This window comes from Entelurus aequoreus, linkage group LG22 (assembly GCF_033978785.1).
Source record: "Entelurus aequoreus isolate RoL-2023_Sb linkage group LG22, RoL_Eaeq_v1.1, whole genome shotgun sequence".
Classification (NCBI taxonomy): Eukaryota; Metazoa; Chordata; class Actinopteri; order Syngnathiformes; family Syngnathidae; genus Entelurus; species Entelurus aequoreus.
Genome location: NC_084752.1, coordinates 35,055,782 through 35,076,028, shown reverse-complemented (window position 1 = coordinate 35,076,028; position 20,247 = coordinate 35,055,782). Strand labels below are relative to the sequence as shown.

The 20,247-nt window shown below is 37.5% G+C and overlaps 1 protein-coding gene across 1 annotated transcript in view; it reads left to right on the top strand.

Annotated features, from left to right (window-relative positions):
* ctnna2 (catenin (cadherin-associated protein), alpha 2) overlaps positions 1-19,976 on the top strand; it is a 960,302-nt gene extending 940,326 nt beyond the window's left edge. The window contains exons 17-18 of the mRNA XM_062033032.1: positions 10,266-10,400; positions 19,223-19,976. Of these exons, the coding sequence (XP_061889016.1) occupies positions 10,266-10,400; positions 19,223-19,510 (423 nt within the window). The 3' untranslated portion in view covers positions 19,511-19,976. The remainder of the gene's footprint in view (positions 1-10,265; positions 10,401-19,222) is intronic.
* The last annotated feature ends 271 nt before the right edge of the window (positions 19,977-20,247 follow it).

Below are 20,247 nucleotides of genomic sequence, written 5' to 3'. Positions count from 1 at the left end.
GGTTCCTCTCTTTAAAAAGGGGAACCGGAGGGTGTGTTCTAACTATCGGGGGATCACACTCCTCAGCCTTCCCGGTAAGGTCTATTCAGGTGTACTGGAGAGGAGGCTACGCCGGATAGTCGAACCTCGGATTCAGGAGGAACAGTGTGGTTTTCGTCCTGGTCGTGGAACTGTGGACCAGCTCTATACTCTCGGCAGGGTCCTTGAGGGTGCATGGGAGTTTGCCCAACCAGTCTACATGTGCTTTGTGGACTTGGAGAAGGCATTCGACCGTGTCCCTCGGGAAGTTCTGTGGGGAGTGCTCAGAGAGTATGGGGTATCGGACTGTCTGATTGTGGCGGTCCGCTCCCTGTATGATCAGTGTCAGAGCTTGGTCCGCATTGCCGGCAGTAAGTCGGACACGTTTCCAGTGAGGGTTGGACTCCGCCAAGGCTGCCCTTTGTCACCCATTCTGTTCATAACTTTTATGGACAGAATTTCTAGGCGCAGTCAAGGCGTTGAGGGGATCCGGTTTGGTGGCTGCGGGATTAGGTCTCTGCTTTTTGCAGATGATGTGGTCCTGATGGCTTCATCTGGCCAGGATCTTCAGCTCTCACTGGATCGGTTCGCAGCTGAGTGTGAAGCGACTGGGATGAGAATCAGCACCTCCAAGTCCGAGTCCATGGTTCTCACCCGGAAAAGGGTGGAGTGCCATCTCCGGGTTGGGGAGGAGATCTTGCCCCAAGTGGAGGAGTTCAAGTACCTCGGAGTCTTGTTCACGAGTGAGGGAAGAGTGGTTCGTGAGATCGGTGTGGCGTCTTCAGTAATGCGGGCGCTGTATCGGTCCGTTGTGGTGAAGAAGGAGCCGAGCCGCAAGGCAAAGCTCTCAATTTACCGGTCGATCTACGTTCCCATCCTCACCTATGGTCATGAGCTTTGGGTTTTGACCGAAAGGACAAGATCACGGGTACAAGCGGCCGAAATGAGTTTCCTCCGCCGGGTGGCGGGTCTCTCCCTTAGAGATAGGGTGAGAAGCTCTGTCTTCCGGGAGGAGCTCAAAGTAAAGCCACTGCTCCTCCACATCGAGAGGAGCCAGATGAGGTGGTTCGGGCATCTGGTCAGGATGCCACCCGAACGCCTCCCTAGGGAGGTGTTTAGGGCACGTCCGACCGGTAGGAGGCCACGGAGAAGACCCAGGACACGTTGGGAAGACTATGTCTCCCGGCTGGCCTGGGAACGCCTCGGGATCCCCCGGGAAGAGCTGGACGAAGTGGCTGGGGAGAGGGAAGTCTGGGCTTCCCTGCTTAGGCTGCTGCCCCCGCGACCCGACCTCGGATAAGCGGAAGAAGATGGATGGATGGATGGATGGACATTCATTAAAAACATTTTCTTGAATAAAAAAAAGAGTAAAACAATATAAAAACAGTTACATAGAAACTAGTAATTAATGAAAATGGGTAAAATTAACTGTTAGTGGACCAGCAGCACGCACAATCATGTGTGCTTACAAACTGTATCCCTTGCAGACTGTATTGATATATATTGATATATAATGTAGGAACCACAATATTAATAACAGAAAGAAACAACCCATTTGTGTGAATGAGTGTAAATGGGGGAGGGAGTTTTTTTGGGTTGGTGCACTAATTGTAAGTGTATCTTGTGTTTTTTATGTTGATTTAATAAAATACATAAATAAATAAAAACGATACCGATAATTAAAAAAACGATACCGATAATTTCCGATATTACATTTTAAAGCATTTAAAGGCCGATATTATCAGACATCTCTAGTTATAGCCTCTGCTCGGACCACAAACCCCTCCAGTGGCTCCACCGCATGAAAGATGCCAACGCGCGGATCACCCGTTGGTATCTACCTTTACAACCCTACAATTTTAGAGTGATCCACGGACCGGGTGCACAGATGGCCGTGGCCGACTTCCTTTCCCGCTCCTTCTCGGGGTGGGGGGGAGTAGGTGCGGCCGGACAGCGTCCCGGCCTGAGTCTGGCGGTGGAGGTATGTGGGGGGGGGGGGGGTGGCCTGCAGGCCAGCGGAGAAGCGGGGCGTGTCAGGACCGGATGGAGAAAAAACATTTGTTGAAAAATAAATCGCTGTTCAGAACCATGAACAAAGCTGTCCTGTCCGTCCTTGGTGGTCTGAAGGACCCGGAGGAGCAAGACCTCCACATACTGGTATAGCGCTTTTCTACCTTCAAGGTACTCAAAGCGCTTTGACACTATTTCCACGGTCACCCATTCACACACACATTCACACACTGATTGCAGTGTGTGAAGTGTCTTGCTCAAGTGAAGTGTCTTGCTCAAGGACACAACGGACGTGGCGAGGATGGTAGACGGTGGGGATTGAATCAGGAACCCTCAGGTTGCTGGCGCGGCCGCTCTCCCAACTGCGCCACACCGTCCCGTTAATTCTTAAGTTATTCATTTTTGTGATGTTGCATTTCTAAACAAGATTTGGGGGGGAAAAAAAAAAGTTATTTTCTCAATTTTAACATTTTTAGACTAAAACAGACAAAATATTTATGCTAAAATTAAGATTACAATGTAAAGTCCATGACAAAAAATAAGTAAATAGCTCTTAAAACGAGGCAAATTTCTTGCAATGTATTTTTTATATCTGGCAAGTGCCAAATAATTTGCAGTGTAATGCAGCTGAGATAGGCTCCAGCACCCCCCGCGACCCCGAAAGGGACAAGCAGTAGAAAATGGGATGGATGGTGGTTCTTTGTTAAACAATTTTGCATAGAGTATGTTTTACAAGCCACTCTCTGACCGTCTTTCTCGGGATTTGCCGTTTTGTGAGCAGTCCTATTGACGTGCCTCCACTTCAACTGTGTCTTATGTTGTAGTTTTTAGCGCTTTACATCGGTTCGAACTGTACCCCACTTTGTATTAGAAATTGCAACAGTGGCGGATACATGTGCATGTACGAGCCAGTGTGCCCCACAACAAGAGGATCGAGAAAAATAAAAAATATTGGGGATTCAATGGCGGACCCAGGCAAAGCATTTTATGGATAATATCGTGATGTCATCCGTGCGGAAAACATCACAGGTTTTATAAGTTTAGAAGAAATATCAATGAAGGCAAGATTATTTTATAAATATCTCTGCAATGACTGCATGGTTTGATGACAAATTTTCAGGACTTATGCAGATCCAAAATATGTAAAAGCAGGTAACAATGGGTAAGAGTTGGTTTTGCATAACAGGGCCCGTTTAATCCTATAGGGTGGGCTGAACATGGCCGACTCCAAGAAGAAATGTGTACAAACTGTCTGAGTTGTAAACCTGAGGAGGCTGTTCTCGGTCTTCCTTCTTGGGTTAAAGACCCGCCAATAATACAATACAAGATGTGAATGAATGATGGGTTCTAAGATCTCACGTTTAGAGCTTTGGTCAGGGTTGAAGTAATAGTTTTAGTGTTTTGGTTAGGGTTATAGTAATAGGTTTAGTGTTCTGGTTAGGGTTGAAGTAAAAGATTGAGTTTGTCGGTTACGGATGAAGTAAGAGGTTTTGTGTTTTGTTTAAGGTTGAAGTAAGATTAAGTGTTTTGGTTTGGGTTAAAGTAATATTTTAATGTTTTGGTTAGGGTTGAAGCAATAGATTTAGTGTTTTGAATTGGGTTGAGGTAATGAGTTTACTATTTTTGTTAGGGTTTAAGTAATGGGTTAAGTGTTTTGGTTAAGGTTGAAATAATAGGTTGAGTGCGTTGGTTACGGTTGAAGTAATAGGTTTCGTGTTTTGGTTAAGGTTGAAGTAATACTGTAGATTGAGTATTTTTGTTAGAGTTGAAGTAATATATTTATTGTTTTGAATTAGGTTGAAGTAATGAGGTTACAATTTGTGTTAAGAGTTTAAGTAATGGGTTTAGTGTTTTGGTTAAAGTTGAAGTAATACATTTAGTTTATTGGTTACAGTTAAAGTAATAGGTTTTAGTTAAGGTTGAAGTATTAGATTGAGTGTTTTGGTTAGGGTTGACGTGTTAGATTCTGTGTTTTGATTAGGTTTGATGTATTAGGTTTGTTGTTTTGAATTGGGTTGAAGTAATGACTGATTTTGTCAGGGTCTTAATAAGGTTTTTAGTGTTTTAGTTAAAGTTGAAGTAGTGGATTGATGTTGTTACGGTTGAAGTAATAGGTTTAGTGTTTTGGTTAAGGTTTAAGTAATAGATTGAGTCTTCTGGTTAGGGTTGAAACAATAGGTTTAGTGTTTTGAAATGGGTCGAAGTTATGAGAGTACTACTTTTGTTAGGGTTTAAGAAATGGGTTTAGTGTTTTGGTTAAGGTGGAAATAATAGGTTGAGTGTGTTAGTTACGGTTGAAGTAAACGGCTTAGTGTTTTGTTTAAGGTTGAAGTAATACTGTAGGTTGAGTGTTTTAGTTAGGGTTGAAGTAATAGGTTAAGTGTTTTTGTTAGGGTTGAAGTAATAGGTTTAGTGTTTTGGTTAAGGTTGACGCAATATATTTATTGTTTTGAATTAGGTTGAAGTAATGAGGTTACAATTTGTGTTAGGGTTTAAGTAATGTGTTTAGTGTTTTAGTTAAAGTTGAAGTAATACATTTAGTTTGTTGTTACGGTTAAAGTATTCGGTTTTGGTTAAGGTTGAAGTAATAGATTGAGTGTTTTTGTTAGGGTTGCCGTATTAGATTTAGTGTTTTGGTTAAGGTTGAATTATTGGGATCGTTGTTTTGAAATGGGTTGAAGTAATGACTATTTTTGTAACCGTTTTAATAATGGGTTTAGTGTTTTGGTTAACGTTGAAGTAGTAGATTGATTTTGTTCTTACGGTTGAAGTAATAGGTTTGGTGTTTTGAATTGGGTTGAAGTAATGCGTTTACTATTTTTGTTAGGGTTTAAGTAATGGGTTTAGTGTTTTGGTTAAGGTTGAAATAATAGGTTGAGTGTGTTGGTTAAGGTTGAAGTATTAGATTGAGCGTTTTGGTTAGGGTTGATGTTTTAGATTTAGTGTTTTGATTAGGGTTGAAGTATTAGGTGTGTTGTATTGAATTGGGTTGAAGTAATGACTGATTTTGTCAGGGTCTTAGTAATGGTTAAAGTTGAAGTAGTAAGGGTTGATGTAATAGGTTTAGTGTTTTGGTTAAGGTTTAAGTAATCTATTGAGTCTTCTGGTTAGGGTTGAAGCAATAGGTTTAGTGTTTTGAAATGGGTCGAAGTTATGAGAGTACTATTTTTGTTAGGGTTTAAGAAATGGGTTCAGTGTTTTTGTTAGGGATGAAGTAAAGGTTTAGTGTTTTGGTTAGAGTTGAAGCAATAGATTTATTGTTTTGAATTAGGTTGAAGTAATGAGGTTACAATTTGTGTTAGGGTTTAAATAATGGGTTTAGTGTGTTGGTTAAAGTCGAAGTAATACATTTAGTTTGTTGTTATGGTTAAAGTAATCGGCTTTTGTTAAGGTTAAAGTAATAGATTGAGTGTTTTTGTTATGGTTGCTGTATTAGATTTAGTGTTTTGGTTAAGGTTGAATTATTATGATTTTTGTTTTGAAATGGGTTGAAGTAATGACTATTTTTGTCAGGGTTTTAATAATGGGTTTAGTGTTTTAGTTAAAGTTGAAGTAGTAGATTGATTTTGTTCTTACGGTTGAAGTAATAGGTTTAGTGTTTTGGTTAAGGTTTAAGTAATAGATTGAGTCTTCTGGTTATGGTTGAAGAAATAGATTGAGTGTTTTGGTTAGGATTAAAGTATTAGGTTTAGTGTTTTGGTTAAGGTTTAAGTATTAGGTTGAGTGTTTTGGTTAGGGTTGAAGTAAACGGCTTAGTGTTTTGGTTAAGGTTGAAGTAATACTGTAGGTTGAGTGTTTTGGTTAGGGTTGAAGTATTAGGTTTAGTGTTTTGGTTAGTGTTCAGGCTTCAGAATATTTTTTAAGGCTGCGATTAACTTTATGGGTTCAGAGTTTTAGTAGTCAGGTTTAGCGTACGTGTACAGTTTAGTTTTAGCCAATCCAATCAAAGCGAAATTGATTCAAGCATCTTTAGTGATGTGTATTTAGGATTAAGTTTAGGGATTTATTGTTTTGGTTGGGGTTAGAGTTTTGTTTCAGGTTACATTTTTCATTTATTTGTACTTTTCGCTGTTTGTCCACTCTGTGATTTTTTAATCAAAGAAGGATTGTGTGGCCTTGGTGGAGGTCTGAGCTAAAAAAAAAAAACCCACAAATGCTAAAACTATAAGGTGCAGAAATAATTTGTCTTAACATTAAAAGTATAATAAAATGATGACGCAAACGTGTGCCTGTTACCAGGTGATATAAAAAATGCCAAAAAGTATATCCGTTGTGGACACACTGTTGCCAAGGAAACGGGCCACAGCTGCTGTTGTGCCAGTTGTTAGCTCCTGTTTATTTATGGTCACACGAGGTACTCGGCGAAAGAGGCTCGCCGCAGGTAAAGGCGCTCTAACTCTGGCAAAGAGCCACACGGAATCAGCAGTAATGTGCGTTTTATGACCGACTTTGTCTCGCCGCAGCACAATTCCAATTTCCTCTTCAGCTGTCCTTCATCACGGCGCCGCAGATTAAAGTGTCTGGCATCAACATCATCGCCACGTGCTTCACTTTACTCTACAGCACTGTTAGCATTGATAAAATGACTGTTTTCTGCTCCCCACCGGAGTCAATTTCACTTGCTTCATTCCATTCCAGACCAAACTCTTGCCTCAAGATGTGTGATTATAACGCTTCATACCTCCGTCAAATACAAAACAAATGTGGTACTGTATGGGGTTAATGTTGGGTTAGCATTGGGGTTAGTGTTTGGTTAGCTTTGGGGTTATTGTTGGGTTAGCATTGTTGGGTTAGCTTTGGGGTTATTGTTGGGTTAGCATTGGGGTTATTGTTGGGTTAGCTTTGGGGTTATTGTTGGGTTAGCATTGGGGTTATTGTTGGGTTAGCATTGGGGTTATTGTTGGGTTAGCTTTGGGGTTATTGTTGGGTTAGCATTGGGGTTAGTGTTTGGTTAGTATTGGGGTTATTGTTGGGTTAGCATTGGGGTTATTGTTGGGTTAGCATTGGGGTTATTGTTTGGTTTGCATTGGGGATATTGTTGGGTTAGCTTTGGGGTTATTGTTGGGTTAGCATTGGGGTTAGTCATCGGTTAGCATTGGGGTCATTGTTTGGTTATCATTGGGGTTATTTTTCGGTTAGCTTTGGGTTTAGTCTTTGGTAAACATTGTGGTTAATATTTGGTTAGCATTGGGGTTATTGTTGGTTTAGCATTGGGGTTATTGTCGGGTTACCATTGGGGTTATTGTTTGGTTAGAATTGGGGTTATTGTTGGGTTAGCATTGGGGTTATTGTTGGGTTAGCATTGGGGTTAGTGTTTGGTTTGCATTGGGGTTATTGTTGGGTTAGAATTGGGGTTATTGTTGGGTTAGCATTGGGGTTATTGTTGGTTTAGCATTGGGGTTATTGTCGGGTTAGCATTGGGGTTTTTGCTTGGTTAGCATTGAGGTTGTTAGTGTTTGGTTTGCATTGGGATTAGTGTTTGGTTAGCATTAAGGTTAGTCTTTGGTTAGCATTGGAGTTTTTGCTTGCTTAGCATTGAGGTTAGTGTTTGGTTTGCATTGTCCAATCACTCTGTGATTTTTTGGTTAGTGTTGGGTGTTTGGTTAGCATTGGGGTTTTTGCTTGGTTAGCATTGGGGTTTTGCTTGTTTAGCATTGGGATTTTTGCTTGTTTAGCATTGGGGTTATTGTTTGGTTAGCATTGGGGTTAGTGTTTGGTTAGAATTGGGGTTAGTGTTTGGTTAGCATTGGGGTTAGCGTTTGGTTAGCATTAGGGTTAGTGTTTGGTTAGCACTGGGGTTAGTGATGGGGTTTTGGATAGAGGAATATTGTCCCACCTTGGAGCAAACAGGAACACTTTAGACATTACTAGCATTGGGCTTTGTTTGGCTCTAGGAGATAAAACACACTGATCTCACTCTGTCTTATTCATGCACACACACATGTATTATTCTCTCTGGTTTTAAATGTGGTCATGAAGTACCAGGCACGGGAAAAGAGGGTGGAAGTGTGCGCGTGGCACACACAAGCCGAGTTAACTTTTTGTTTCTATCCCTGCCAAGGCGGTGAAAGCTAGGTGAACAAAAGCATGCATGCATTTTAGCTATTAATCCGAACTTTAGACAGCTGGTATTGCTATTGTTTGTATTTACTCTGTGGTATAAATTCTTCAATTGTAGTCGCCTGCCTTTTATTTTAGACAACCTTAGATTTGGATAAATCTAGGTGGACTCTTTCCTCCTAAAAGGATAGGCCCCAATATTTAACATTGGGGTTAGTGTTGGGACTTTGGTTAGCATTGGGATTAGTATTTGGTTAGCATTGGGATTAGTGTTGAGTCTTTGGTTAGCATTGGGATTAGTCTTTGGTTAGCAGTGGGATTGGTGTTGGGTCTTTGGTTAGCATTGGGATTAGTCTTTGGTTAGCATTTAGATTAGTGTTGGGTCTTTGGTTAGCATTGGGATTAGTCGTTGGTTAGCATTTAGATTAGTGTTGGGTCTTTGGTTAGCATTGGGCTTATTCTATGGTTAGCATTGGGGTTCATGTTGGGTCTTTGGTAAGCATCAGGTTTAGTCTTTGGTTAGCATTGGGATTAGTCTTTGGTTAGCATTGGGATTAGTGTGGTGTCTTTGGTTACCATTGGGATTAGTATTTGGTTAGCATTGGGATTAGTGTTGAGTCTTTGGTTAGCATTGGGATTAGTTTTTGGTTAGCATTGGGGTTAGTGTTGGGTCTTTGGTAAGCATCAGGTTTAGTCCTTGGTCAGCATTGGGATTAGTCTTTGGTTAGCATTGGGATTAGTTTGGTGTCTTTGGTCAGCATTGGGATTAGTATTTGGATAGCATTGGGATTAGTGTTGAGTCTTTCGTTAGCATTGGGATTAGTCTTTGGTTAGCAGTGGGATTGGTGTTGGGTCTTTGGTTAGCATTAAGTTTAGTGTTTGGTCTTTGGTTAGCATTGGGGTTAGTGTTTGGTTAGCATTAGGGTCAGTATTGGGTCTTTGGTTAGAATTGGAGTTAGTGTTGGATCTTTAGTAAGCATCTTTGTTTAGGCTGACCATATTCTGAAATCCCAAAAAGAGGACACATATATGCGTGCCAAGGCGGGCAGCACTCCAAGTCCAGGACTAGGTGAAAATTTGCCAATGATACTCGAACTTGCTTTATAAATAATATATTTATTTAAATAAAGCATTTTTTCTCCTCTTTTGACAGCAGTGTTGGCGCTAGGAATTTTCAAAATGGGGTCCCACAGTCAATTTTTGGGGTCCCACTTTTTTGTAAGCATTTTGAAAACAAATGACAAATGTATGCATCACTTATATTCTGTAACATTCACAGTTTTGGAAAAAAAAGTGCAGACGTAGAAATATTCAAACAAAAAACAGCAGACGAGCTCTCGCCCTGCACAGCTGTTTTGTGCTTTGTAGTGTCCATATGGGCTTGTAGATCTTTATTTGCCACAGATATATACCTTCCTGCTTTGCACACAGTGCATTCTGCTTCCCATGTGTCACGGCCAGGACCAAAACACAGATACTTTTCCCGCAAATCATCCGTGAAGTTGCATTTACGTTTCGGCTTCTCTCTTGTGTTCTGTCTGTCTCTCCACTGTCTCGCTCTCTGTCTCTGCCCCTCCCTCACAAATGTTGCTGCGTGCGTACACCTTCACAATTTGTTTTGTTTTTAACCCCTTCTTAACCCTGGGCGTACATTGAAAATACATGCAACCCTAACTCAAAATACAGCATTGGGATTAGTCTTTGGTTAGCATTGGGATTAGTTTGGTGTCTTTGGTCAGCATTGGGATTAGTATTTGGATAGCATTGGGATTAGTGTTGAGTCTTTCGTTAGCATTGGGATTAGTCTTTGGTTAGCAGTGGGATTGGTGTTGGGTCTTTGGTTAGCATTAAGTTTAGTGTTTGGTCTTTGGTTAGCATTGGGATTAGTCTTTGGTTAGCATTGCAGTTAATTTGGGGTCTTTGGTTAGCATTAGGGTTAGTGTTTGGTCTTTGGTTAGCATTGGGGTTAGTTTTTGGTTAGCATTGGGGTTAGTCTTTGTGTAGCACTGTGGTTAGTCTTGGGTTAGCATTTGAGTTAGTGTTTGGTCTTTGGTTCCAACTACAGTTGGGATTGGAGTTGGTCCAAATAAGAGGTTTTGGCCCGAAAAGGCTATCTAATTCCACATATTCCTGCACGTGTCCTCGTTCTTACTCCCTCTCTTTTGTCTCCCACCCAGTGTCCAGATTCGGCGTGCAAACAGGATCTTCTGGCCTACTTGCAGAGAATCGCACTCTACTGTCATCAGCTCAACATCTGCAGCAAAGTGAAAGCCGAAGTGCAGAATCTGGGCGGGGAGCTGATTGTGTCAGGGGTAAGTCCAGCAGTCACCTTTTTCACCCGAGCACCACTCCTAAATCCTCTTTTATATTCTGCACTCTGCTGCTCTGGCACTGTCCTCGGTTCAAGATCAGGGTGAAGGTTCGAGGGCCAAGAGATGGTTCTTGTAAATGAGCCCATTCCATCCATTTTTGTTTCAGTCTTACTGACCCTATTATCCTTCTTCAATTAGCCTTTAATATTTAACTATTTATCACAGGCTAATTACCAAAGCCATCCACAGACAAAAAGTAATAGTATCACTGTAAAGATGGGTATTGTTGACATTTTAACTAATACATGATGCTGAATTGGTAGTGATGTGTAGATCAATACTGAAATATCGATACCGTCGATACCAGATATCTAGGCTTTAATATTGATTCTAAAATCAAAATATTAATCATTTTAATACTTAAGTTCAGGGGTGTCCAAAATTTTTCCACCATTAATATATATATATATATATATATATATATATATATATATATATATATATATATATATATATATATATATATATATATATATATATATATATATATATATATGTATATATATATATATATATATATATGTATATATATATATATATATATATATATATATATAAATATACATATATATATATATATATATATATATATATATATATATATATATATATATATATATATATATATATATATATATATATATATATATATATATATATGTATATCTCATAAGTCATGTGTCAGATTTGTACTATTGTTATTTTTAAATATTTGTTAGAATAGTTCAGCATTTTTTCTTTTTCAGTAAATAACACATTTTTTTGCTCTTTTAAAATATTTTTACTGCTGTTTTTTTGCCCTGTAAGAATAAAATAATAAAATAGGATGAAAATATTAATATTAGAATTGTGTAACTGCATAACCTCTTGTGTCAAAGAATCTGCCTGTACAAAATGATTAATGTTCAGTTACACATTTGACAGTGCCTATTATGGTTGTTGTAATTTTTCTAATTAATTCATTAGTTAGTATTATTGGATTTTTTGTTAACTAATTAAACTTTGTTTATATTCAAAATATAGTTTATTTTTATTTTTAGAGCTTCTAATATTTTAGATCAGTGGTGTCTAAATGTTTCCAGGAAGAGCCACATACTGAAAAGTCAAGTTTGGTGGGGTCTATTTTGATATTAAAAAAAAGGCTAAAAACAGATGTTATATTTATATATTTATATATATATATATATATATATATATATATATATATATATATATATATATATATTAGCCATGCATGTATATGGCTAACAATATACTTTATTTACACCTATATACTGTATGTATACCATACATGTATACGGCAAACAATATACTTTATTTACACCTATATATATATATATATATATATATATATATATATATATATATATATATAATTATATATATATATGTATATATATATATATATATATATATATATATATATATATATATATATATATATATATATATATATATATATATATATATATACATATACATATATATATATATATATATATATATATGTATATATATATATATATATATATATATATATATATATATATATATATATATATATATATATATATATATATATATATATATATATATATATATATATATATATATATAAATCTGTTTTTAGCCTTTTTTGAAAAATTTTAAAATATCAAAATGGATTGTTCCGTGTCATGTTTGTGTGTCCTCAATTGCTCTCAATTGCTCTGTTTATTGTTGTTCTTAATGTCGCTGGGACGGGTTTGGTTTTGGAATTGGATTGCATTATTGTGGTATTGTTGTGTATTGTTTTGTTGATTGATTAATACATTCATTAAAAAAATAAATACAAATAAATAAATAAATAAATAATATTTTTTAAAAATGCCCCCCCCCCCCCAAAAAAAAAAATCGCAACTTTTTTTCATTAGAGTGCAATTTTATGGTACTTTTTGAAATATTTTAACTGTTGTCGTTTTTTTTTTTTAGATAGATATGTTATCATTTGAAAATTAACACACCTTTTAAAAATTGTAGCAGATACGTTATTTGCACAAAGTTCTGTATCGTATCGGTATCACCAATACCAGCCTGAATTGTACTTGGTATCCGATCGAAAAGAAAATCAGTGGTATCGGTACTTTTGAGACTTTTGAGACGGTACCGGTGCTTTAAAAACATTTTAAAATAAAATCGACAACAAACGGTCACGGAGAAGGTGCAATAAAAAAATAACTTGCTTGTGTTGTAAAGTTGATGTTCAGAATTCCAGGGTTCATGAATGCACCTCACCTGTATATGGCGGACAATGAGGAAGTGTGTCCAGATGCTACTTTATGACAAGACAATATCACCTTAAGGCATTTGTTGCAGGTGCCTTCATTTAGCACCGAACTGAGGCGACCATAGCCACTTTTTATACGGTCTACTCGCACCGGTGCCTTTTACCATCCTGGTGCCCGTCTGTTGCCTTTCAGCATTTTAAAATCAGTCAGTGACCCATCGGCTGTTCTGTCAAACCGAATCTGTCCGCCTTCCCTGGGTGGCTTTTTATTGACTTTGGACTCTTTCTTTGCAACTCTTTCCCTCTATGGAACAGAGCGCGACTTCCGCGCGTCACAGTCACCACGCCGTGGACACGAGGCCTTGATTTGCAGCCGTGTGATTTTGCAAGTTGCCATAAATAAGTAAAGAGTCAGACTGCTTATAGTGCACTTTGCTTTTTATCACCTCTTTGTAAAATGGATTACTGCTCATTCACTGATTAAGATTATTAAAATAGAAATGTGCCGCCTGCCAGTACGGTGATATATATTTAAATATATTTAAAAAAAAACATCCTTAAAAAATTGCACCACCGCCTCATCTAAGGTTTATTTCGCAGCTCCAATAACAAAACAATATTAGTTTATGTTTTCACTCAGGTTTTTTTAATTATATTTTTCTGGCGGGCTGTCTGAAACATTGCCTAAATTCTTTTAATTGAGTCCTCAATTACAGAATAATTAGCAGGCTCATTATTACATTTTTATTAATAAATAGAAAAGGTTAAAACATTGCCATGCAGCAATATGAAGACATGTAATGTACAGAATATCAGAAGCATTTTGTATAGTAGTAATAGACACCTTCATAACAATATGTAATATGTACAATATACACACTGCAAGTATATATAAAATGTAGTAACAGACACCTTCATAACAGTATGTAACATGTACAATATACACACTGCAAGTATATACAGTATATAATGTAGTAATAGACACCTTCATAACAATATGTAATATGTACAATATACACACTGCAAGTATATATATAATGTAGTAACAGACACCTTCATAACAGTATGTAACATGTACAATATACACACTGCAAGTATATACAGTATATAATGTAGTAATAGACACCTTCATAACAATATGTAATATGTACAATATACACACTGCAAGTATATATATGATGTAGTAACAGACACCTTCATAACAGTATGTAACATGTACAATATACACACTGCAAGTATATACAGTATATAATGTGGTAATAGACACCTTCATAACAATATGTAACATGTACAATATACACACTGCAAGTATATACAGTATATAATGTGGTAATAGACACCTTCATAACAATATGTAATATGTACAATATACACACTGCAAGTATATATATATATAATGTAGTAACAGACACCTTCATAACAATATGTAATATGTACAATATACACACTGCAAGTATATACAGTATATAATGTAGTAATAGACACCTTCATAACAATATGTAATATGTGCATATTACATACTGTTATAAAGGTTTCTGTTACTACATTATATATATACTTGCAGTGTGTATATTGTACATATTACATATTGTTATGAAGGTGTCTGTTACTACATTATATATATACTTGCAGTGTATATTGTACATATTACATATTGTTATGAAGGTGTTTGTTACCACATTATATATATATACTTGCAGTGTGTATATTGTACATATTACATACTGTTATAAAGGTTTCTGTTACTACATTATATATATACTTGCAGTGTGTATATTGTACATATTACATATTGTTATGAAGGTGTCTGTTACTACATTATATATATACTTGCAGTGTGTATGTTGTACATATTACATATTGTTATGAAGGTGTATGTTACTACATTATATATATACTTGCAGTGTGTATATTGTACATATTACATATTGTTATGAAGGTGTCTGTTACTACATTATATATATACTTGCAGCGTGTATATTGTACATATTACATATTGTTATGAAGGTGTCTGTTACTACATTATATATATACTTGCAGTGTGTATGTTGTACATATTACATATTGTTATGAAGGTGTATGTTACTACATTATATATATACTTGCAGTGTGTATATTGTACATATTACATATTGTTATGAAGGTGTCTGTTACTACATTATATATATATTTGCAGTGTGTATATTGCACATATTACATATTGTTATGAAGGTGTCTGTTACTACATTATATATATATTTGCAGTGTATATATTGCACATATTACATACTGTTTTGAAGGTGTCTGTTACTACATTATATATATACTTGCAGTGTGTATATTGTACATATTACATATTGTTATATACATACTGCAAGTATATATATATATATATATATATATATATATATATATACTTGCAGTATGTATATAAAACAGTGGAGGTTTTTTTAGGGCTCTTGTTGGCGGAATGGAGCGACTCTCATTGGCATTTGTTTTAATGATTTAGAATACATTACAAACATAATTACACAAGGATCTTGAATTAAAGGCAAACACAGTTTGTTTGTTTTTAAAGTGAGAAGCCGGACTTTCACTGAAATGTTTTTTCTGATGCTAAAGTTAATCCAACTTTACAAAAATGAAATAAAATATTTCAAAAATATGAATTAAAAAAAAAAAAAAAATCTAATTATAAGTTATTTACTTATTTACTTGTGATTTCCTTCCTCTCTATGTTTTGTTTGCACCTTTTCAATTTGTTTTGGCAATAAAATAAACAACATTTGGCAAATTCCACCACCTCACGTAAGGTTTATGCCACAGCTTCAGCATTAGTACAATCTTTATTTTGTATACCAGGAAGCTATCCAACTGAATGTATTTTTTAAATGTGACAAAAAACCTCCTACCTATTGGTATACAAATATGGATTGAAATATACAAAAAATGTAAAGAATGACATAAAAGGAAAGGACAGTTCTTTACTGTCTCTCTGTGGTGTTGACTTCACGTGTGGGTTGTGTGCACCCTGCTGATATTGGCACCTTTTCATGGTGGTCAGCTGGAGTCCACGCTCATTAAATCCAAGCGCTTGACTTGTCTCAGCGTGCGTTCCCAACAGGCCCACCGGCCGCCGACCCTTAAATGTCAGCCAAACAAAACGGACGGGAAGCGAGAACACCTGACACTGCCTCTTCTCGTTAGGGCCCGCTAAATGAAGACTTCGCCTAATTGGACTTTTTGTAAAAAATAATATCCACTAAATTCAATGAGTAGGTCGTGTTACGTGTGACCATGTTTGCTAAATTATTATTTTTTCTGCACCATGACTAGGGAAGGTTGTTTGGATTGGATCATATAAATAAATGCTGTTTTAATTTTGCCTGTAAGTACATTTAATGGTTGTGTTACTGTCGATGGCCACCAAGATGGCAACTATCAGACCGCAAGTTATTTGTACACGATGTGAATACACCGCTTCAGGCCATATTGCATATTGGATACCCCTGCTCTAATTAATCACGGCTGGACAGACTATATTGACAATTACAATTGATTTAAATCTAATATTTTTAATAGTCATGTATATTGTACATATGTATATATAAATATATATATATATATATATATATATATATATATATATATATATATATATATATATATATATTACAGATAAAAATAATAGGTTGATTTAAGGGGAAAGAAAAGTGTTCGATATCTGCAGTGACGCCAGTTCAAAACTGCTATGCCGCTTCAGCATTCGTTAAAAAAGTACACAAAAATACAATAAAATGAGGACAAACTATGAAAAAAAAATTCTCTAGACATGATATTGTTAGGGAAAATGTTCGGCTACAATATAAACCCAAATAGTATGGTTGTTTTTTGAAATTCGGCCTTAAATCTGTCACTCCGATGTCGTTCTAAGCGAGGCTAAATGAGCAATTATGTCTATGGGCTTTTGAATGGACACACTGCTTTGCACTGTTGCAAAGGACATGTCGACTCACGTCTGAAGAAAGGTTGAGCAGAGACAAATGATGTAATTGCATCCATGAGGTGATTCAGTCCAAGGCTGTCTCAAATAATGACGAGAATTATAAATACTGACTAGAATTGAAGATTAACTATTTGTTCTGTACAAGAAGAGTAAATGCAGACAATCATCATCATCATCGGCGGTCACTCGAAGCGAGTATGACGATCCTCCTGGTAGGGGTGTATCCCTTTATGGAGGATGCCTGTCCGTGACTTTGTTTTACGTGGGGAGACTGGTGCACAGACAGTCACCGCACGATCCTTGACGGAATCGGGTCAGGGTCCAGTGGCATGGAGTCCAAGACGACTGGGGACCCTTTTCTGCTGAAGCCTTCATCCGCCATCGCAGCCGTTGTGGTAGTTCTTAAATCTACCGTCTTCCGCCTGCTCCGCCGTTGAGGTCTTCACCGTATCCCTGGCTAGGGGGCGGTCAGGTACTAGGCCTTTGCCAAGGGCCACCTGGGGTAACAGTAGTAAAGGGGTTAACCTCCTCAGAACCCCATCATCATAAACACACAAACAGTAAAAACAGTTGACACTTTTAAATACCTGGGCGTAACCTTGGACAATAAACTCACCTTTGATCAGCACACCACGGACATTCAAAGAAGAAGTCAACAAAGACTGTCAGCCATTCGTAAACTTAAAGGACGATACGTTGCACCTCATCTCCTGTTATTACTATACCAAAGCATTGTTCAACCCATCCGTATGTACTGTTCCACATGTTTTTTCACTATGCTTTCTGTGACCAACCGGACCAAACTCACACGCATTACAAACATAGCAGCTAAAATCATCGGCCTACCCACACCCAACATTTCAGACTTAAACAACAGGTCCATCACTCGACTGGCAAAAACAGTCGAGTGATATCACTCACCCACTACACCAATACATCATCCCACTACCATCAGGCCGCAGGTACAGAACTATCAAATTCCGGAGGGCCCCCCTTCAGGAAAAGCCTTATCCCTGCAGCTATAGCTGCCCTTAACAGCAGGCCCGGCCGACCTGTCTGACAAGCCTGTAAATGTGTGTTGGTCATGTATGATGTCTTTTTGTTATTTTTTGTGATGTGTAACGTCTATTGTTCAAATGTACGGCAGTGACAATGAATTTCCCCAAGGGGACCAATAAATCTAAATCTAAATCGAATCTAACCTAGTGCCCCAAGACCCCATAGAGGAGCCTTCACTGCCGGATGCACTTTAATGTCATGCCCAGGACAAATATATATATACATATATATATATATATATATATATATATATATATATATATATATATATATATATATATATATATATATATATATATATATATTTATATATATATATTTATATATATTTATATGTCTTATATATATATATATATATATATATATATATGTATATATGTATATATATATATATATATATATATATATATATATATATATATATATATATATATATATATATATATATATATATATATATATATATACGTTAGGCCAGGAAAAAACACAAGAGGCTATATCATCCCTACAAGCCTGTTTCACAGATTTCTAAATATATATATATACACACTACCGTTCAAAAGTTTGGGGTCACATTGAAATGTCCTTATTTTTGAAGGAAAAGCACTGTACTTTTCAATGAAGATAACTTTAAACTAGTCTTAACTTTAAAGAAATACACTCTATACATTGCTAATGTGGTAAATGACTATTCTAGCTGCAAATGTCTGGTTTTTGGTGCAATATCTACATAGGTGTATAGAGGCCCATTTCCAGCAACTATCACTCCAGTGTTCTAATGGTACAATGTGTTTGCTCATTGGCTCAGAAGGCTAATTGATGATTAGAAAACCCTTGTGCAATCATGTTCATACATCTGAAAACAGTTTAGCTCGTTACAAAAGCTACAAAACTGACCTTCCTTTGAGCAGATTGAGTTTCAGGAGCATCACATTTGTGGGGTCAATTAAACGCTCAAAATGGCCAGAAAAAGAGAACTTTCATCTGAAACGCGACAGTCTATTCTTGTTCTTAGAAATGAAGGCTATTCCACAAAATTGTTTGGGTGACCCCAAACTTTTGAACGGTAGTGTATATATATATATATATATATATATATATATATATATATATATATATATATATATATATATATATATATATATACGTTAGGTCAGGAAAAAACACAAGAGGCTATGTCATCCCAACAAGCCTGTTTCACAGGTTTCTTTTTATATATATATATATATATACTGTATATATATATATATACCCCACCTTCCGCCCGAATGCAGCTGAGATAGGATCCAGCGACCCCCCGCGACCCTGAAAGGGACAAGCGGTAGAAAATGGATGGATGGATGGATATATATGTATATATATATATATACGTTCATGCGATCCCCGAGTGTTTCTGCCAGGGGCCCCGTGACAAATGCTCTCTCTCTCTCTCTCTCTCTCTCTCTCTCTCAGCTGGACAGCGCCACCTCGCTCATCCAGGCCGCCAAGAACCTGATGAACGCCGTGGTCCTGACCGTCAAGGCCTCCTACGTGGCGTCCACCAAGTACCAGAAGGTGTACGGCACCGCCGCCGTCAACTCGCCCGTGGTCTCCTGGCGCATGAAGGCCCCCGAGAAGAAGCCGCTGGTGAAGCGGGAGAAGCCCGAGGAGTGCCAGACCCGAGTGCGGCGAGGCTCCCAGAAGAAACACATCTCCCCCGTGCAGGCCCTCAGCGAGTTCAAGGCCATGGACTCCTTCTAGGACCGCCCGCCATATTTGTCGGGAGGACCGCGGTTCAACTGGAGACTGTCTCTCTCACACACACACACACACACACACACACACACACACACACACACACACACACACACACACACACACACACACACACACACACACACACACACACACACACACACACACACACACACACTATTTATCGATCATATTGTAGCTTGACAACTGTGAGAAACATGGAAGTTAAGGAAAAAAAACAACATATCAGGAAGATGTTTTTCAAAGTAAAGGTTGCTATTGTAGTCCTGGCTGCTTGTCCTTCAAGGTGGAATAATAAAATGTCCTTCTCGCTCCTCTCATTCGACGATGTAACAGTAGTAGTAGTGGGTACCAAGTTGTGTTCAAGGCGTGTTATGTGACCAAGTGGAAGTGGTTTGCTCAGAAAAATACGCTCGCCTTTGTCTAATAAATCCTTCAACTTGGCTCCTCCCCCACACACCAGAGTCCTGTTCATTGCTGCTCCAGGTCCTTCCAGTCCACCTTGGCAAACATTTTGACCAGGAGTCGGCGTCAGCGAGGACCAATGCTGAGGTCAAAAATCAATCGATCAATCAATCAAAGTGTATTTATATAGCCCTAAATCACGAGTGTCTCAAAGGGCTGCACAAGCCACAAGTCGTTGTCTCGGCCACGGTCGATACGGCTCTTGTTAGGTCACATTCTGAGGTCTGGGTGCGTTTCCCCCAGAGATCGACCGATTA